The sequence below is a fragment of the Octodon degus genome, unplaced genomic scaffold (genome assembly GCF_000260255.1).
Source record: "Octodon degus isolate 3935 unplaced genomic scaffold, OctDeg1.0 scaffold00216, whole genome shotgun sequence".
Classification (NCBI taxonomy): Eukaryota; Metazoa; Chordata; class Mammalia; order Rodentia; family Octodontidae; genus Octodon; species Octodon degus.
Genome location: NW_004524792.1, coordinates 2,163,596 through 2,186,154, shown reverse-complemented (window position 1 = coordinate 2,186,154; position 22,559 = coordinate 2,163,596). Strand labels below are relative to the sequence as shown.

At 36.3% G+C, this 22,559-nt stretch overlaps 1 protein-coding gene across 2 annotated transcripts in view; it reads right to left on the bottom strand.

Moving 5' to 3' along the window:
• Cog6 (component of oligomeric golgi complex 6) overlaps nt 1–22,559 on the bottom strand; it is a 70,484-nt gene that overhangs the window by 26,115 nt on the left and 21,810 nt on the right. For both annotated transcript variants that reach the window (XM_004645047.2, XM_023705286.1), the window contains exons 5-11: nt 16,426–16,537; nt 14,925–15,007; nt 13,553–13,623; nt 11,782–11,875; nt 6,475–6,603; nt 6,307–6,398; nt 3,921–3,985 (exon numbers count right to left, since the gene is read on the bottom strand). In XM_004645047.2, the coding sequence (XP_004645104.1) occupies nt 3,921–3,985; nt 6,307–6,398; nt 6,475–6,603; nt 11,782–11,875; nt 13,553–13,623; nt 14,925–15,007; nt 16,426–16,537 (646 nt within the window). The remainder of the gene's footprint in view (nt 1–3,920; nt 3,986–6,306; nt 6,399–6,474; nt 6,604–11,781; nt 11,876–13,552; nt 13,624–14,924; nt 15,008–16,425; nt 16,538–22,559) is intronic.

The following is a 22,559-nucleotide window of genomic DNA, read 5'->3' as shown; positions in this document are numbered from 1 at the left end:
TGAATTATAGAAGTTAATTTATTTTTATATTAATACATTTATCAGATGGGTTCATCCTTCGGCAGAGGCAATAAACTAGCTATTTACCATAATACTACATGTCATGAATGACACCTGAATTATAAAATCCTAATTTCTCCTTGCGTGGGGGGTAGTACCGGGAACTGAACTCAGGACCTTGTCCTTGCTAGGCAAGCACTGTGCCAGTGAGCTATATCCCCAACAAAAATCCCAATTTCTGTATGTTAATTTTTTTTTAGAATAAAGCCTCAAAGATGATTTAAATTATTTATCAATAAAATTATGTTTTCCAAATTTTGACATAATTATTAGAGCAAAATAAAGGTTAATAATTGTAAATAGACAGCTTCTCCCTAGTAGACTGACGTATAACAGCATCTCAGCTGTCAGGCAACTTGCCTTTTAAATTACCTAGACATCAAAAAAATAATCATATTCCAACTCCCTTAAGAAAGTGAAAAAGGAAGACAAGGAAAAGAGAGGAAAAGAAAAGAAGAAAAAGAAAAAGGTAGAAATAGAGACAGAAAACATACCTGCTTCTCTCATACTACCTAGACTGAGTTTCAGAAAGCACTGCCTCTACAACAGAGAAGTGAGACCTTAAGATCAGCCTGCCTGATGCATTGAAAGAAAACGCTGCCCTGTGAGTTATGTGAGTCACCAAATGTGCAGCAAAAGCCAACCATCTCAGGGAAAAGCAACAGAAAAACAAAAACAGAAGACCAAAAATCACCGCAGAGGTGGTGGCGGCAGCGAACGACGAGCAGTTACGGTGGTGATGACGGTGGAGGACACAGTCACTAAAACGTGAAAGCAGATGTAAGATGCAGGAGAGCTCAGCACACCATCATCACTACCATTACCCAAGAAACTGCAACTATCATTAGAAAGACAGACGGGACACTGGCAGATATCTGAAGTGGACAGGCCTCAGGCAGAAAAGCTTGCAAATGGATGAACAGAACAGTGGCTCTCGAACGTGTGCGAGGGGGCAGCTAGCGCTTACACGCAGCCATGCCCCGGCCAGCAGGCTTGCAGCCTGGATGGAGTATAACGGGAAGGAGACGGAGGCTTGCTATTGCCTGCCAGCCGTGAACTGTTTCTTCTTCACCATCCTGCCCTGCCTTGGAGCTGACTATGGACTGAAATCCCTACAAACTGCGAGCTACACACACCTTTCTTCCTTTAATTGTGGGTTCTGGATATCTTGTCCCAGCAAGGAAAAAATAACTAAGACAGATTTTGGTACCATAAGTGGGATCGTTCCTGTGTCTGTTTCTGACAGTATGGTACGGAAGCCTACAGAAATGGTCTGCAGGAGGAGTGTGGAAAGGTCTGGAGATGATGGCAACACAAGCAGCCCTAGGATGTCTGAGCTGTGCCTGAAAGAAGCCAGACCAGAATGCTGAAAGCCATGCAGACAGAAAGACCAGGCTCAGGAAGTTGCAGTTAGAAGAATTCCACTAGCACTTAGAATCCAGGCCATGTGCTCTGGCAGAAAATACGTCTACATTTTGGCCATGTGCAGACATTGGCGGAGCCTGAAATCTATGTGCGGTGGACTAATCTGAGGGAGGACATTCCAAGGCAGTCTACTGCTCAGGCAATGGCAGGACAGCTGGTGGTGGGTTTTAGCTCTACCTTGAAAGTCTAGAAGAATGATTTAGTTTTAAGTTTGGTCAGAAAAGAAGCCCCAATAAAGTTGCAGCCAGCAAAGATGCAGCAGACAGAGAATAAGGAGAAGAGAACAAGGTTGCCGAAATAACTGGCATTAAAAAGCTAACAGAAAAGAAAGCCTTAAGGCATCAGCCCCAGGACTCCATCCTTTGCAGTCCCCAAAATTGCAGAGGTTAAAGACTTTCTTTTTGAGAATGAGGCCCCAAGGCACCATGTTCCAGAATGGCACTTGCAAAGGTCATTTTTTCTTAGGACTGGGTTCCTAGTGCTCAGCAATCCAGGCAATCACCCTTATAACCGAGAAAGAAGGAAGCCTCACTACTTAGCCAGCTGGCAGCAGATTTTGGCATCATCCACATGGTGCTGGATTGGGGCACATGCAGAATGTAAGAGCTGTGAGGTCAGCAAGAGTTAGTTCTACCCAGACTTCAGAAGAGGACCCGGAGGCCAAGCACCATGCCCTTGAGACAACAGTGTGTGGAGTGCGGACTCAAAAGGTACAGCGGAGACCTCAGAAGTGTGGAGAATCCAGGAACATGGAACGCCTGAGGAAAACTGCAAGGAGGAGCAGAGCCAGCCCAAGACAGAAGCCACAGGAGCTTGACCCAGTGGAAGTGCAGTAGGGTGCTGCCGCCCAAGCCCTTTGCAGTTTCACATTTTGCCACAGACTATCCCAGGTGCTGGATATGGGACTAAGGGATTTAATGTTTGCCCGGCTGGATTCTATTCCATTATTGGTACCTTTCTAGGCCCTTACTGGAACTATTCTGAATGGAAACGTTTAACCTGTGCCACTGTAAGCTGGAAGTGTTTAACTTTATTTATGCCCTAACCTTATTTTCACCCTAACGCTAACAGGACCATATGGAAACATTTAAGATTTGTCACTTAGGAAATCCTTAGTGTTTGGTTTTTTTTTTTTCCAACTTATTAAAATTATAAAATAAAGAGATATTTTATTTACTGATTTTCAATCTCTTGTTAACTGACATTAAAATTATTCGGGGAGATCACAATACTGTTGATACACAAGTTTGGAAGATTAAATGAGAATTTATAAGTATGTTTCAAAGGCAGGCTTCAGTATATAATTTCTTTACGTTAAGAGGTGGGTGTCAAACCTATTTAACAGAATAGAATTTCTTAAACAGACCAAGACAAGAAATGCTCATGTCCAATCCAACCTTTGGATTCTAGAATTATTTTTTTATATAATTACATTTTGAAACAAAAAAATTCTAGTAAATAATACAATTTAGGAAGGGGTCAATTATAGGTACAGTATAATTTATCAAAGTGACTAGAGGTCATAACTACAGTTATAAAAAGATATGACAAGAAAAGGAAATTTACTTTTATTCCCCTTTTGCTAACTGTATACAAAATAAGCTCATTACATAAGCTATAATATCTGAATATCAAACTATGGTGAAGTAAATTTTTTCATTTGGTAGAAACATGTAAAATAATTTCAAAATACTATTTTTTTACTGAATATAAAACTGAACTTTGTTTCCTGAATATAAAACTGGACCCCAAAATGATCAAGTTGTAATAACTAAATTCATAAATATAATCAATTATCATAAATTGTATTTTCTAAGATGTGCTTGTGTGGGATAGCAACAAACAAAATTCTAGAAATGTAGCTTTAAAATTTAATTCTTGAGAAAAGTGAACTATAAAATTTATAGTCATTAATTTCTATAATATGAAATTAAAATGTAGGAACAATGACATATAAACCAACAACTGACAAGTATTCTGTACGTATAAGAGATTCTATACATACTTGGAATGGAAAGCCTAGTCCAAGTTTCACTCTAAATTTGTTTCTTGTAATATACACAGTATTGCAATAATACTGATACATAATTTTATCCATAGACTAATATAAACTAACAAAGTAAGTGGGATATTTTCTTAGTAATTCTCTTAAGAGTTCAGATATTAGTTCATTTAATTCAATAGGGCTTTTTCTCAATTGATTAAGCAAGTTACTACAGGAAATATAACTTGTAAAAATAAGCCAATATATGCAAACTAAGAATATTTCTAATTCTCCTTCCTAAAGAGAAAACTGGAAATAATATTAATTCCAGAAACTTTACTAGGTTAATAAATGTGTTAATTTGACAAGGCTACAGTTTGAGTTATTTAAGCTCATACGGTAATATTTTAACTAAATACTTTATAACATACACAAGAACAAAGTCTCTTACTTTTAGAGGCCTGCACACACCCTCAGTGATATGCCCAACAACTTCTTGAATATTTTCTTCGACACCTAAAATAAATCACATAATTTAAAATGCTTTCCACATTATATCTTTCTACACATAAATTCAAAAAACTAACACCTACAATTGGTAGCATCAGTAACACTTAAAATGATTGTTACAGTATTTTATTAAGTTTGATATTTTCAAGGACATTACTAGTTATGGTAATTATACCTGATATGTGATGATAACTAAATGTGTATCTAGAAATCCTTGCTAATTCATTTGACTACTGAACCAACGAAATGAAAATTCTTTGTGAGAAAGAGTATGAAGCAGACGGAAAAACAGACTATAAAATATTTTTTTAATAAAGCTCTTTTACTGTCTCATTTAAATATCAGATTGGCTTTACAATCCAGAAGCTTGTTTCTGTGGCTGGATTAACTCTTGGATCTTACTCATCTGGCTATTGAACTGTTCCCTTTTCAGAAACAGATACCATCCAAAAATTTTCTGATATCCTTGTTTTTGACTGTTGTGGCTTGCTGAATCAAAGCAGCTAAATTTGAAACAAGCTCAGTGTCACTTCCTTTAAGGATTAGTTCATCTTTCTGGGTTTGAGATACTGAGCAAGCAACACCTGCCCTCATATGAACTCAGCAAATGTATTTTTCACCCAAGAAATTCCGAATTTCGACAAGAGACCCATTCTCCTAAATAACGATGTTGATGGGGAAGTGAGCATACCCAGACCTCATCTTACAAACGAAAACCCAGTGTAACCCCTTAATCATGTTCTGTACATGGCTACAAATCATGTGGACAGTTGCCAACTCCTTTCTGTTTCCCCACCATCTGTCAACTCGGAGCCTCTTTTTTCTTCCCAAGGAGACTGATGTGGTTGAAGTCCCTCTGGAGGGTTACTCTGAGGCCCTTCACAATAACTGTACGTCCTTTCAGAGTGATGTCGACATTTTCTGGACTGTCGACTGTCTGATTGCTAAGAATGGTCTTCATTCTTGCGGGAGACGCAGCAAAGCCAGACTATAAAATATTTAACTGAAGGTGATATGAAGCCCCAGTACTACATGCCATGCCAGCCCCAGAACCAAAGGGCACAGTGCCACCAAAACTGGGCGTGGCGGCATATGCTTATAATCCCAGTGCTGGCCAGGCTGAGACAAGAGGATTACTACTATGAGTCCGAGCTGCTTAGCAAGATCCTGTACCAGATAGAAAGACAGACAGACAGACAGATAGATGAACAGATCGATAGATCGACAGACAGATAGAAATGTGAAGATGTGTTCACATTTGTTTTACTCATCCCTTTTGTAAGATATTAATACAGAGCATGCATCCTGCAATCCAAAGGAAAAAACTGACCCTGCCTAAATACGGTACTGTGTATTTGACATTTACTACTTGTAACCATCTTCATTTTTACATTGGTAGAAACTGAACCCCAAATGATTTATGTCAATGCAACAGAGTAACCTATTTTATCCAATGCCACCTCTCTTAATCTTTCACAGATGATTTTCTAAAACATCTTTAAAGAAAAATATTCTTTTAATAAGGTAATCTGTTAAAATGCTAACTTTTTCCACTCTATACTATATGCTGAAGAGCTCAATTCTATGAGATTATGAGTTACTATGGATTTGCACTTGGCCTCCCACAGATCACGTGAAGAACCACTGTGCTGTGAGGCTGGACAGCGCAAGTCAAGGGACACCAGGGACAGTATCATCTCACGCCCATTAAAGACAGAACATTTTTTTATTATACACTAATCCCTCAAGCTCTGAAACAGTCCTCTTCTACAGCTACAACTCAGAAGATTTGAAATTTCATAGATAAGAATCAGCACCTCTCAAATGTAGTTATTGCTCTCCCCTGAAACGAAGACAAAAATTTTAAGTATGTTTAGTACAAATAATTATTTTTTTTAAAAGAGGCTGAGTAGTAGGAATAAAAGAATTAGCAACTTAATGACTGTAAGCAAGTCACTCAGCTTGTTTATTCACAGATAAAATGAAGATATTATCAATTTTTACATTTAAAGTGCCACATTGTAGATCTGAGACAATGTATGCCAGACACTCCAGAATGTTTACCAGTGAAGCAGAGGAGTGTAGGCTTGATATGGAAGGTAAAAGGTCCACTATAAAACTGAACAGTTAAGTGAAAGGCAAACAGGATGGGGGAGAAAGTCTATTAACAGAACAAGGGCGATCTAGCAAGAGCAAGATGAATGAGGGTGTTTATTGTACCATCCAGGTGTGAAGTGTTTATCTCAGTGAAGAAGGTGGCAACAAGAACAGAAAGAGAAAAGCTTTATTTTCTGTTTAGGCGCAGCAATAACAATCAGCGCACCCACCTGGTGCAGTTACACGCTTTAAGAAGGCCTCAAGGTGTTCCTTTTCAGAAGCAGTAGCTTGATGGAGCCACGCCAACATATCTCCCACATACCTAACAACAGCTATGGATTAGTACAGATATCTTCAGAAACCCCTTCACAGTCTGTAGTAGAGTGTGATTACTATACCTCAAGGGGTCATGGGAGTGCATTTCAATTGGTCTAGGTGTACCTCCTGGGCCTCCTCTTGTAAGGGCATCGATAAACCCTCGGACAACTGTACTTCGTCTGGCTGTTCCAAATTCATCTAAGGTATACCTATAAGAAACAGGTTATATGACAGACAGCTGATTTTTTTCCTAAAGGTTATCAGACTATTCCCCATGTGACTTTTAAGATAAGCAAGATATTTAGAACTTCTTTCAGTGATCTGTTGAACTATACTACTTATAAATTAAATTAAAAAATCACAAGATAAGCTGAGGATACTGAAAAACCCAATCTAAAGATACACAATTTTTACTTCTCCTAAGAAAAAAAATGCTGGGACTGGGGATGAAAGAGTGGCAACAGCAGCAAAGGGCAGAGCAGTGGCTTTACTAAAGATTATTAAAAAAAAAAAAAAAAAAAAAAAAGCTAAGGTAGCATAATGATTTGTGTCTAGCTGACCCCTCAAAGCCTCATGCAGTCATGGGACAGCTTCTGGAGTTTGTGATTGATTCCTGATCCAGTGCTGGGATCCAGTGCTGGGATCCAGTGCTGGATTTAAGGGGTGAGTACCCTGGGGCAGATACTTTGCATTACAATGTAAGGAGGGGAGAAAGGCTGGAGCTAGCTGCCAGAGCTGCTACCATTCCTTTTCCTTTTGCTCTTTGCCACCACCATGAATGGCTGCTGCGTGCCACCATGTGGCGCTCTGCCTTGGAGCCAGCTGAGTATGGACTGAAACCGCCACTGACTATGAGCTAAATAAACCTTTCCTTCCTTTATTTTGGATGTCGGGTATTTTGTCCCAGCAACAAGAGAAACGTAATTGAAACAAGTAGGAATCCTGAATGACTGAGTATCCTTGTGACCCACAACATGATACTTGATGACTTTACAGGAAGTCATATACCTGGTTCCCAGAATGGTTATAATGAGAACTCTGAGATTAAAAAAAAAGTAACACCTCTATGTGAAAGCATTCTCCTTATAATAATATTACTTGCTACCGAAATTTGCCTCCAAAATTGTTATTTTTAAAATCTTATTCTGAGTCCAATATGAAGACACATTCGACATTCCATAAATTTACTATGTAGATACAGCCAACATTTTTTTCTTTTGAACTATAAATAATCTACTATAACTGAAAACAGGAAAAACCATTCTATGGTAAAGGATTGGGCAGGGAGGGAAAGCTCTGAGCTGGCAGACAAGCTACTTTGGGATGTACTTTATAAGGGTGGCCTGGAGCTGCCAAGAACTGCCTCTCACGAGGCTGAGCTGCTTTCTAGTCCCTATTACCATGCTCCAATTAAAACTCAATGCTTAAAGTACACAAGAAAAAGAATTTAGTACCCTAAAGTCAGCAGATTTTATACCCCTTATTAAATCCTTAAACACTATTCTACCAGACTACATATTAAAATTTATTTCACTAACCAACATACAAATAAAACTAACCAAACATCCCCAAATATTTCCAGAAGAACTATCTAGTTTAACATACTGCTGATTTCATGAAAATCACATTTTGTTAAAGCTGGGAAAGTTGGTAGACTGGTTACTTCCAACTAACAGTAACAGTATAAAGCAGTGACAAATAACTAGTCTTAGGAATCCGAACCTTTTCTGAGGACTGTTCACTATTAATTACTCTGTGGTTCTTTTTGCATGTGTTTGTTTTCACTTAAAAAGGCTTTCTCTTAAATGACAACTTAACTGTATAAAATATAGTTATTATCAGATGTTATCACAGTGAGACATTCAGAAACTTTTAACTTTTTAAATATATAAAACTTGAGACTCGGCATGGTGGCGCACACCTCCCAGCTCTTGGGAAGCTGTAAACAGGCGGATCACTACAAGTCCAATCTAGTTGTGAGACCCTGAACACGCTGTAGACTCTTCCCTAAAATACAAAAAATAATAAATAAAAACACATATGTAAAACTAATCTTTCCCAAGATTAGTTCACTGTAAACAGAAACAACAGAATTTCTGCTACGGGGACTGCTCACGGGGAGCAGTGTGACATCAGCAATAATTGAATCCACTTGTATTTTAAATTGGGCTGAGGAGTTTGTTAAAACAGGTAAACTCTGAGATTTAATCTGTAAAACAACATGAAATATCAGTAAACATTAATGTTAACACTACTGCAGAACAAATATAGTTTAAGCAAAATACCACAAATCACGAGACTCTTCAGTCGTATCTGTTACACATAAAACATCTTTTGCAGAGTCAAAGGAAAACTTGTCTACCAACGAAGGACAAAATTTAAAGATGTAGCTCTCTTTTTTTGCCTCCCCCCCTTGTAAAGATGAAGATCCAAAGAATATAAACAATGCAACAAAAATACATAAATAATGATGAAAAATCGCATTTTACAAATAAAAAATCATGAAATCACTTGTTATGAGGGTTTTCCAAAACAAAGAAAGCAATACTTTTTCATTTCTACTTATAATAAATTTCTTTTTAAAGAATTTTCGGTACTCAAAACGATACATTATTACAGTCATATACTACTGAAAAAAAAGTGAGTTAAGCTATTTTCCCCAAAGGTTCAATAACGGACATATTCCTGCATATACACCTACACATACTAGATATAAGGAACAGTGATGCTTTTGCACACTTTAGAATTATTAAATAAAGTTCACATAGTGCCATCTGGTGGTTAACATGAAACATCAACTTTTCCTAAATTTAATGAAACTACCACCTAACAGTTGATGATTACTGAAGAAAAGGCAAATTTTCTTTATTTGCCTTCCCTTTTTTAGCATTCACTATATCCTAATCAGCTGGTCTTAAAAAAAGACTACCTTACCACTCAACTTCCAAATATCTCTTAAAATCTTTCAAGTTGCTACTATTGTCTGTTTCCAGGCACATACCTTTTGTCTATTTGCTTCTTCGTTCTTTGTCATTTGTGTATTTATTCTAGTTATCACATAGTCCTTAAACATACATCTACTTAGTTGACAGCATTTTGATCTCCTCTTTTAATAAAATACAAAAAATTAGTATACCTCAAACATCATCCTTCATCTTAGGTGAATGATACAATTTAACCTTACAGCCCTGCAAGGGAGGCACTATTCTCATTTTGCAGCTAATGAAACTGATGCTTAGATAGGGTCAAAGGCTCATTAGACCTGCCTCAAAGTCCACCTCAAAAATTCACCATCTGCTTCCTTCCCAATGTTGATCAAGAGTCATAACATAATGACATGCTGTCTCATCCCAGTTAAAAGGGCTATTATAAAAAAAAATGCTGATGAGCATGTGGAAGAAAAGGAGTTTTTATGCACTCTTGGTAGGAATGTAAATTAATAGAAGCATTATGTGAGGCAGTATAAAGAAGCCTCAAAAACTAAATACAGATTTACAGCGCAACCCAGCATCCCTCCCTTGAGTCTATACCCCAAGGAAATGAAGCTGACACAGCAAAGGGATGCTTGCATGTCTGTGTACACGAAGGCTCTATTCACAATGCTAAGATATGGAAGCAGGACAAAGCGCCCATCAACAGATGAGTGAAGATGCAGTACACATGCACAGTGGTGTATCATGAAGTCATGCAGAATGAAAGCTTGTCATCTGCAGCAAGATGAACAGAACTGGACACCATGTGGAGTGAAATGATGCAGACACAGACAAGCATGCTTTCTCCTCATGTGGAAAAAAGAAAGGTTAACCTGCGAGAGAGAAGGTAAGGACCTGGAGCTGGGAAGGACACCGGCAGGAGAGACAGGGTGCGCACGAAGAGGGGAGGGTGCGTGCTGCGTGACACACGGAAAGATCACAGCAAAGCTCATCACTATGTGCAATTAATGTTTAATAAAAAGATATCAATATCGTAACACAGTAAAAATGCACTAGCAGGAGCCAGCTGTCCTTTTTAGGTGCCCAAACACACAAAGACATTTATAAAGAGAAGATTAAAAAATATCCTTTGAACAAGAATTTCACACATAATGTAATACTTGGTTAAAAATCAAACACCAAATGCTTGAAGTACTGAAAGACTCATAATCAATACCAATATGTTAAAGTGAAAACCCTGAGAAAGAAATTTCAAAGTAGAAATAAACTGTCAGGGTGCTGGCCAGCTGTCAACATCACCTTATGAAATGGACATGCACAATACTTGTGACTACTAAAATCCCACCTTTGCCGCCCACACGATAGCCAGTGAGCGCCTTTGCATTCCAGTTCAAAACAGTTCATTCAATCTGCATTTTTGATCTGCTACCCTACAACCCACTCTGTCTTCTTTGTCCAGGAAAAAGGTCATTCACCTTCAGAAACTCACTTTATACATATATCCCTTAAAATATGTTCCATAATGTTCATCTCTTTCCACTAAACAATATACGAGCCACACAGTACTTCGGATAAGACTTCTAGACCAGCAATTAATATACTCCATCTAAATCCGTTCACTTAGAAAATCTGTCTGGTTCCATAAAATAATGCAGTAGTTTGAGGGCAGTTCTTCTGATGTTGTGTCTCTGGCACTTAGAAAAGTTTCTAATATAGAGTTAAATATTAATTAGGCAGCAGTTACTGTCAGTTATTATTTTACATAGTTGTCCTATAATTTCTGTTCTGTAACTTTATTACAGAATAAGTAATGCTCAATCAAAAGGGGAAACCCTCTAAAAATAGCTCAAGAAGCCTCTCTGAAAGATGAACCTACTGGAAATAAATGGCTAATTCTGCTGGCCCTTCACTGAATTATCAATAACTCCTAGTTCCCTTATAGTCTACTTTCATACTACTCCAGGCATTTTTGTAAGAACATTTACTTTTGATTCAATAATAATAAAATTAAGAATAATTTAAAAACTCAAGTTAAAATACACAGGATTCTTATCCTAAATATTATAACTGAGTTCTTGGTTAGTATAACTTAGAAGACTGAAGATAGGGACTCTTTTCTTGCATCCTATTGAAGGAGCTCAGATTCTAAATATGCTTTTTCATCTCTGGGTAATAGTAACTCACAGTCCCTGTACCTGCCTTCTCTCTAGGGCAGGGTTACACTTGAGTTTTAGAGAGTTACAGTTCGAAGGGACTGAATGACATGCAGACTGGGCACACCATTTGGTCTCAATAAACTAGTTACAAAACTACCTTGGTCTTGCCCTCTGTAGTCTGTTCTACAGCACATAACATCCAACTAACCAAATGCTCCAGTGATACATGAGATCAAAATATCACTACACATTTTGATTACCCAAACTATTACATCAAAGAAAAAGTAGAATTTCTTACTTATATAAGACAGGTCTATCCTGTAGGGCTTCCATTGCCTGAGTTAATACAGGAGATACATCGCATGACTCTTGTGTTAGCGTTCTACATTCACCTAAAAAATAATTAACATAATAGCATCTGTGAAGATAAAATAAGGTCTTTATTCATCTACTGTATTCTAGAAGTCTAAATTCATCAGCAAACTTTCTCATGAAAAAAATACTTAGAAAAACAGAGAACACAGGAAACAAAACCTAAATGCTATCAACCAAAGTAAAAGTTTAAGCTTAAGTAATTATAAAACTTTACAGGGCCACATGTTACAGGTATGCTCCAGATTTGTAGTATTTTATTGCAAGATTACAGTTTGGAGTAAATCAATCAACTCTGTGAGATGGTGGGGAAATAGAATAAAATTTGAGATGACATCCTTGGCTTTGGGAAAGTATAATTTAACTACAAATATAACAAATACACCACGAAGAGCTACTGAACAATGAGAGCAGCATACCACCAGATGCTAAGTAAATGCTTCCAGTGGGTAGTATCAAGAAATGAGAATTTACTGCGAAATTCTATAGTCACAGTTTCAGGAAGATGTAAAATCTATGATAGAGGACATTCAACTTGGAAGACTGAGGGAAGATTTGGGCAGAAAGAGAGTTAGACAAGAGATGTGAGTGAATGGTAAACAATACAAGAGACAGAGATAAACAGTAAGTAACCTAGTCCAGTGTGGTAATTCAGCCAGTATAGTAGCACTATAGGTATGTAATATACATATGTCAAGTATACGTATAACTAGTTAATTGGATTTAATGCCAACACCTTCCAACAGTCAGTTGTCAACATGCAGTAAAATACCACGTGTTCCTATTCCATTATTCCACTTATTACTCTTTTGGAGTGTTTTCTCTGGTTTTAACACTGTGTAAACAGTTCACTGAAACATTTTAAAACAACAGTAAGTAAAGCATTTATGACCATCAAAATAATGACCTACAAAGTTACCCACATTCTAATCCTTGGAACCTGAGAACACATTATCTTCTGGCAAAAGAGACTTTGCAGGGACAAATCTTACTCAAGTGCAAAGATAGTCACACAGTCCTGAAGTTGAAGACGCTGGCAGAAGTATATGTCAGAGACAGGTAAGAGATAAGAGGAACAAAAGTTCAAAGCTAGAGATGGTTGTGATCTGTCTTGGCTGGTTTTGCGGCTGAAAGAAGAGGTCATAAGCCAAAGAATAAGGAAGCTTCTAGAAACTGAGAAAAATGCACAATGACAGCTGGCAAGAAAATGAGACCTCAACCCTACAAATGCAAGGAATGCAATGGTACCAACCAACAGAATGAGTAAGGAGATGGACTGTCCCTTAGAATCCTACAGCCCTGCCAACACTGATTTCAGCACAGTGAGACCCTCCATGTTTGACATCTGACCTACAGAATCCTATCACAATAAATGTGTTACTGTAAGTTATTAAGTTTGTAGCAACTTGTTACAGTGAAAAGAGACAACTCAAACTCACCATTTACAACTTCATAGTTATGTAAATACTGAGATATACCAACAAATTTAAGAAAATCCAGGACAGAAACTGTCTGTATTCTCATCTTTCATCAAGTATACCGCCTGACTGTAATAAATGATCATGATGCAGGCACAAAGAAAGCTCAAATGTAGTTTGCTTTTTATAATCAAAATATATCAAACAAAGGCCAAGAGAAATTTTAAAAATCAAGTATTTGTTTTCACAAAATTAGACAACATGAAAAAAATCACTTACTTTGAGCCCATCGATAAAGTCTTTCATAAGCTGTTTCTTGAAGTAAAGCCATCTGTTCCATAATTTCTAAACTAAAAAAATAAATATTTATTATATTTTAAATTTCTAGTCACTAGCTAGAGCTAAGCACTTAACTATTTTTACTTAATTACATAATGATTTGGCTCTTCAATATTTAATTTTATCATTTTATCATGACTTTCCAGTTTTTTTGGCAATTAAATACATGTCAAATTTTAATTCCATCACTTGCTTATCAACTGCTATTTTAGTGTAAACACGTCACAGTACAACATTCCCCTCTTCTTTGGCCAAGCAATGGCTGTGACTCATTCACATGACTGACACTGACAACGGTTCTACAATCTGAGGTACAGGATCTCAGGATAAACCCTGAGGGGATTTCACAGACCTTATCAGACCCAAAGATACAACTCTTGTTGCATAGGTCCTGCTTTACCTTGGTCTTAACCATTCAGAAGAAAAGTATAAAAACGAAATACAAGAAGTAAAGCCATGCTGTTATACTGAGCTGTGGGGGGACTCAGGTCATCAATTTGTGACAATGCCAGTGAAGCGGAAGATCCAATACTAGTGTGGGCTGCTGGACTCTTTTGGAATGTTTTGCTGAGTTTACACACCTATAATATTCAAATAACGGAATTTAACAAAAAAAAGGTATACAGATGAATGTCCATTTTGTATCTGTGTATTCAGAGAGGTTGGGATAGATATATAGTTACATTCTCTTAATGAATAGAATGATTTGTTCTAATGGTGTTTGTACATGGGATGTCAGGTTTGCATCTGGTACAGCAATTAACCACTAAGAAAAATGTATGCAGTGTGTTAATTATTGAAACTGTCCTATCGATTTGATTTGAAACTGTCTCATTGCTATTTGTTTATCAATAAAATTATGGCCAAAAAAAATAATAATAAGGAGAAACATGGGCCAGGGATTATAGTTCAGCAGCATGAGCACCTGTCTGGCAAGCACAAGGTCCCAAGTTTGATCCCCAATACTGCCAAAAACCAAAGAAATAAAAGTTCAAAAAAAAAAAAAAATTCCCCTCTTCTAAAGAAAAATAAAGATCTACTTCCATTTCACAAAATGTCACAGAGTGTCAAAACGAACCTAGACTACCTGCCCAGACGGGGAGGTTCATGCCTGCAATCCTAGCAGTTGGAAAGCTGAAGTAGGAGGACTGATGCAAATTCAAACACCTCACACAGTGAGCTCAAGGCCAGCTTGCACTACACAGTGAGACTTTGTCTCAGAAACAAAAACCAAAAAAGCCCCTGAGAATAGCTAAAAATTTTGTATATAATACAAAGAACAATGCAATCAGCTCAATAAATAGTTACTTACCCTGCTGTTTGTTGGTTTGTACGCAAAAGTACTTTGACATCATTATGAATCTGTTTTACTCTTCCCAAGGCCTTGAAAAAATCCTTTAAAATTAAAAATGTGACTTGAAAATGTTTATGCTTCTAGGAAAAATTACAGTATTCTCAATTACAGATCATTACAAAAACAGAGTTTCACCTATGCTAGTAGTCTTCCTGTACTGATCTCAACTTTCTTCAGGTTTTTATAAATGGTATAAGCATTTAAGATGTATATTAATTTAATGCCAATTATGTGCCAAATAATATGCTAATTGCCAGGACACAAGATTTATAAACATACAAATTTATGTTTTCCACCAGGATACGGTCTAGTAAGAGACGTGTGAATATAGGCAATGAAGAAGCATACACTACGTAATACATATTTTACGATTTCAGCATGGTATTCTTAGCACTGAAGATACTTATGTGCTGTATACCTGTTTTTGCCTCTCAGCCAAGAATAGAATGCAAAGTTAAACGTATAAAAAATTCTCACTAAACAGACAAATTAAATGATTCTGAACTGACCACTGGGTTTTATTTTTCTTTACAAAAATGTGTTGGAGCCCTTGTTTCAGATGCTACATACAAAACCAGCAAGTGATGTTCACAGAGATCCCAGCACACCTCAAGAACCCCCCGGTCCCCCTGAGAGGTTAACAAGCTGACAATTGGCTGACAGAATGACAACAATAGACTTATATGCCTCCCCTCAGTTAAGAAACCAAAAGACTCCTTTCTGGGACAGCTATATGTTTTCTGGGAAGGGCAAGAAGGAAGGGAGTGAGGTAAAGGCAAAAAGAAAGGGAGGAAAGGTAAGAGGAAGGAAAGAAAAAGAGGTGGGAAGCAGAATAACTTTGTTTAGCATTTACAAAAGTTTATAATCCTATCAGTTTTCAAAGAATGTGATAACCTAAAAATTTACATAAAAAGATAATTTCGAATTCCAGAAAAGACAGTTATTTTTATTAAAAAAACACATTATCAACGTAATACCACTGTGATGAAAATGCAGAATGTGGCACAACCATACTGCAAAGGAAGAAGCAGATGCACGCGTGTCTTGTTTGTGTCACAGTGGGGAAAGGAGGTAAGAGGCCTAATCATCACGTTTCATGTGGGAAATCCGCAGTAAGTAGCTAATATAGGTAGTCATAGTGTATTCTTTTTAATTATAGGTCTGCAGTACAGAATTTATAGAAGAAGTTAACAAGCAGGAAACTGGTTGACAAAGGTGGGCAGGAATGACAGAAGTCATACAAGTTTTCTTAATAAGCTGTGTGGTGCTGATTTCAAAAAAATACATGTGTAACTTTGAAAAAAACAACAAACCCAAAATTAAAAATACTTAAACATGCACATTAATCTGCAATTTAAAAATATTTCAATTTTTTTTTTTTCAGATAGCAAAATAAAGATTCAAAGTAACATGCTCTCTAACTGCTGCCCTTAAAGTGATTCTCACACAGAGTAAGTACCTCAGTAACAGGTCCTTCTCGTGTACCTCGGAGAAGACTCATTTCCTCATTAGTCAGCTGGAACTTGGCTAAGAAGGCATCTGCAACTTGTGCTCTTATTTCCAACCTTTGACTATCATGGAAAAAGCAATACAAATCAAACATGTTATGTATTTGTAAAGCTGTAAAGCAAATTATAACTGACATAGCTTTTGAAAACAAAGGTGTGAAAGACTATTAACATCACTGAAAACCCAATTGTTCTGTCTTACATATTAGAAACTCATCAGTCATATACGCAATAAAATTATCACAGGCTCACCAGACACGTACACAATAAAACTAGTTGACAGTGTTCTACCTAGACACCTGCACACAGTAAAAAGAATAGATCGTTATAAAAAAGAAGAAATAAGTTCAAGTACATTACAAACTTTCAGCCACTTACAAGTACTTGAATAATTTAACTTATCATTTAAAAGGTTATTTTTCTGGGAGAGAAATATGCTCCTATTTATCAGTTTCTTCAGTCACTAGCATATCCAAAGTTTTTGAAGTTTTCACATGAAATATATACAATAAACCATCAGGTCTGTTTTTTATTTTAGATATAATCAACAACTCCTTTAGTAATCCTTCACAAATAAAGAAAGTCCCTTCTCCATTTTGGTCTTCCTCACGTCTTCTCCTTGACAATGAAAACATTCTTTCAAATTACAGTACCTGAGTGCAACTTAAGTAGACTAGCAGACAACTCGGAAAAAGCACACTTTATTCTGGGTGCCATCTACAGACATGGAGGAGAGGCAGGGCTACCATCCAAAGATCAGTCATGACCGTGAACTGCAGCCACAGACACTCACCATTCTTAGTTTCTGTATCTTAGATCTGAAGATGTACAAATGAAATCATGAAAGTGTTTTACCACTAGTGTTCAGAGCAGCATTCCATAATCCAACAATATTCAAATGGGAACTAACAGAGTAAACAGACACCACTTTTAGAGATGGCAAAATACACTTGTCCTCTTAGTACCTCGGGGTTAGGTTTCTAAATTCATGAAACCACATGCTCCTGCTGAATAACACAGAAACTTAAGAAGGAAAAGCCACTTGAGTATTCATCTCAAATGAGGAGGTAAATCATCTAAGTATACACAGAGTTAAAGGGCATAGTTTTTAAAAATTTAATTACTGTCAAATCACTACCATTTTGTTTAGCAAAATACTGTATCATTTCTATTTGTTACTATTTTGACTCTCTTTAAAAAATAAAAAAAAATTAGTTTTAGTTTTAAACTTTTATTAGCACATTTGTTGCACATAACGTTTCCATTCCTTGTGCGGAGCTGGTACACACACACAGCTTAACTTTTTCATCCCCTTTCTCTTCCCTCTCCCACTTTACCTCTTGGCCCCCTTCCCGTCTGAAAATATCTATCAGCAGACTTACTATTATCTATACTGTATTTGGCTCTTTATCTAAACTTTGGAGTTCTCATATAAGAGAAACCATATATTTCAGCTTGTGGTTCTGATTCATTTCACTTCACATATAACTTTTATCTGAAAGTCACCTCGGCAGGTTTTATAATATCAAAGTTCCAATTATTACCATACAGGATTTAATTAGAAAGTTTCATAAAATTCTTTGAGACTATATAAATCATTTCACAACTACAATCTTTTTAGAGCTTTTTACAATCAATCTTTAGAATCAGTTTATTAGGGACAAAGAAAAGCCCAACTCTTTAGTTTATAGTTTCATTTTGTCCTAACTAAAACTAGTGTTGCCATCAGTCACTTAATTGGTTCCAAGTAATACAGCTGACTGAATATAACGATCAAGTCATGAAATACGAAGTGAACCACACACTTTAACTGTACAAGAGACAGCCCCAAAATATCTAAAATAAGGGTCTGCTTTCTCAAGACAGCAGCATCTAATTAGTAACAAAATGAATTGTGACATATTTTAAAAATTGTATTACTCTTTAGTTTGTAGTGGCGATTTTTGTTTGTTTTGCTACCGGGAATGGAATTCAGGATCATGTGCTTGCCAGGCAGGCGCTGAAGCCACTCAGCTTTCTCCCTGGTCCTCCTCTTTCATTTTACTGTATGTACTCTTGTTGGGTAAATAAGCAAAACCATTGTGACAGAAAGTTATGTTCAGAAGGTTCTTCAGTGTACCTGGTGGAATTTGTGCACTGTAATGGTAGCAATGGGGAAAGTCCTGAAGGAGGCGAGTGTAACAGAAGGCAAACAGGATGTAGACCTGGCCCTTACCTCATGCCACCAAGTTTTATGTAGATCTGAAAATTACATGAATTAACATAAGCTATTTTACATAAATGATTACAGTTTCTACAGTACTTGAGATATATTCAGGCAATTACTATATATGATATGAATAAGTCATAAGATACATATAAATAAAACAAAGACATACTATAGAATATACAGCTGATTAAAAACACGAAGTAGATCTGTATCAATAAATATTTTTTATGACATTTTAGATACAAAAAACAAGCTGCAGAAAAATATTTATGGGAACTCCCATTCTTTTGCTTGTTTCTTTTTGTTTATTGAGACAGGGTCTTACGATGTAGTACAGGCTGGCCTTAAACTCATTATGCAGTCCAGGCAGGATTAGAGCTCTTGGTGAGCCTGTCTGTAATCCCTCCTGAGTGCTGAGATTACAGGCATTCACAATCATGTGCAGCTGCATTTATTTTTTAAAAGTAACTATAAACACACATACATAGGCCATACCCAGTTACATATTGCCTAATAATTTAAACAGACCGCTTCCTTCATTTTTATTTTCTAATTCTATCAAATGATTCCAGAACATGATTTAGAAATCCTTTGGTTCTTCCCGCCTTGGCAAAAAAATACACCTTTATCAAATTCATATATTAACTTCCAGGCTCTCCGTGAAATAATTTCAAAATAATACAATATGGACACAGAATACAAAACGAAATTTTTAAAGTGTGAAGAAATGTAAATGGCAAAATAAAAAAAGGTCAATTCACTACTCTTGTATAGCATATTAATTAAAAATGTAGTATCTTTCATCTATAAAAATGGCAATGGGGCCAGCGAGATAAGTCAGTGGTCTAAAGCACCTACTTAGGCAAGCTTAGATAGGCGCAAGGGACCATGGTTTGATCCCTGGCACCACATGCCACACCAGCCCTACCTCAGGGTGGGCCAAAGTGGCCAAAAGACAAAATGGCAATGTTTTAGTGATAATAATTAGTGTTTACAATAGCTTAATAAAACAAATACTCAAGTGTGTGTACATTTTTTTCTCACATATATATCCATTCTATGTATAAATTAGTATGACCTTTTTTAGAGAGAAATTAGACAAATATATATTAGCACACTTAAAAATGTTTGTAACATTGTTTTGTTAATTACAATTCCACTTATTTATCCTCAGCAAAGAATGTGAACTTTACCTAATGAATTTTTAAATGTTTACTGAGCCACTATTTTTCAAAATGGGAAAAACAGAAACATTCACTCATTTAAGGATGGTTAAACAGGTCCATAGATACAGCTCAGCAGCACAAACACCTGCCTGGCAAGCACAAGCACAAGGTCCTGAATTCAGTTCTCACTAACACACACACAAAAAAAGAACAGTTTAAACATAAGTGGGTTCATTCAAGACAAAACACAATATTAATATTAAGGATACCAACTTTTAAAATAAAAATCAATAAAAGACATGTAAAATATTATGTGAAAAAGCTAAAATATAACTAACCTCTTTATATCTCATTTTAACTTTCTTTAAATTTCATGCAATAGATACGTTATGTTTAAAAAAATTAAGGAGAACATACGTTTCTGCACTCAAAAAATTCCTTTTACTCAAAAGAGTGATAAGTGAAAGGACCCTCTATTGACATGATTTTTAAGCTTCTGCTTGTCAATTATAACTCCTAAGCCACAGTGTTTCTACAAGACTCTTGATTCTAAAATAGAAAAATTTTCCACTTTAAGTTTCTATAATGTATCAAATTGAAAGTGAGACATCTTTAAAAAGACTGTTTAATAAAGACTCATTAGTAAGAAAAATCCTACAAATAGGCTGTTCATATGCCAGCATTCCTAGTCTCAGGCCATAATTTTAAAATCCAACGAATAAAACAAACTCTAAATTGTGTGCGTGTGTGCATATGTCCTTGGCACTGGGCTGCATGGTCTGCCAAGAATGGGTTCAGACTTGTTGGGACACTCCTGCCTCAGTTTTCTAAAGTACTAGGGTTACAACTGTGCTCCGCCCTCCTAGCCACATTTCTAAGATTTAGAATTTAACATTTTAGAAACTAGGAGATAGAATAATTCTGATGTAAAGGTACGTTTTAAAAACCTAGCAAGTACAAATAAAAAAGTATAAATTACACTATACAAAAATTAAAAGCATTTATATATTGAACAATATAAAGTGAAAAGATCACCACAGGATAGGAAAAAATCATAAACCTTTGTAAATCATAAACAATATATCTCTAGGGCCAGCCAAATAACTCAACAAATAAAGCGCCTGCACACAGGCACAGGGGTCGGATCCACAGGTCTGGCATAACGGCCCCACCCCTAGGGCACACAGAGACAGCAACTGAGACTGGGTGTGGTGGTGTGCGCCTTATATAATCCCAGCTTTTGGGAGGCTGTAAACAGGCCGATCACTACAAGTCCGATCTAGTTAGTGAGACCCTGAACACTCTGTAGATCCTTCCCTAAAATACAAAAAAAAAAAAAAAAAAAAAAAGTTAAAAAAACCCCCAACATATCTCATAAGAAATTTGTATCCAAAAAAAATATACAGAATAAAAAACCAATAAATAAAAAGCTAAAGATCTCCAAAATAGGCAAAAGGTTTGAATAGAACCTTGTCTAGAAAAGATATGCAAACATCTAATAAGCCATTAAAAAGGTGCTCTCCATCATCAGTCCCTCAGGAAACACCAAAACCACAGTAAGAGTACCACTTCACACAGGGCAGTATGTTACTAAATAAGGTAGTAAAAATGCAATTATTATACACGTTGTTGGGAAAGTAAAACTCCAGCCTCTTTGGAATACAGACTGGAAGTTTCTTAGTTAAGTACAATTAAATTCAATCCAGCAATTCTACTACTAGGTATATGCCTAAGAGATACACGTGTACATCTATACAAAAACTTGCACATAAAGAATGCCGTTATTAATAATGGCCAAAAAGTAAAAATAATAAAAATACTTATCAACTAGCAAACAAAATGTGGTGCATCTATATAATGGAACTTTATTCTGCCATAAAAAGGAATAGAATAACACAGATGAGCTTTGAAAATATCTACGCTAAGTGAAAGAAACTAGACAAGAGGCCACACATTGTATGAGTCCATTTATATGAGCTCCGGAATAGGCAAATCACAGGCCAAAAACAGATTCATACTTGATTCAGGGTGCAGTGACTGCTTATATTCACGGCATTTCTTTCTAGGGTGATGAAAATGTATCAAATTTAGATTGTGATAATGGTTGCTCTGTGAATGTACTAAAAACAATGACTTACATAGTTTAAGGCCAGGACATGTCAGTATATGAATTATAACTCAACAAAGATTTTTCCAAGTAAAAAATATAGCTCTACATTTTAATATACAATGCCATTTAATACAATTATATAAAATTTGGTATTAAAAAGTATAGTCTGTAATACTGTATTGTCTTTCAGCTTGATATTTTTTCTTTCTTAGTAACTCTGATGTCAGTACAAGCACAATCCTACTGTTCCTAAAGAGATTCTCAAGTCATAAAAAAATCATAGGCAATCTCAGTAATAATTAAAATATTACAATAACTAAGTAACAGTCAATTCAATAAGCTTTTCATGTACAAAGCTCTGGCAACAAAGATGCGCTATCTAGCTAAAACTTACAAAGACCACAATGTCTAGCAAGAGCTACAGAGCGGAAGGTAAGCGCAATGATAGCAACATGCTGTGGGACTACAACGAAGGGCCTGAACCATTTTTGTTTTCATGAGTGAGTAGTAAAGGCCCTTAGATAAGCTCTGAAAATAGCTAGATAAAAACTGTAAAGTACAAACTAAAATCTCTATGAACTGAAATAGTTCTTCAAAGTA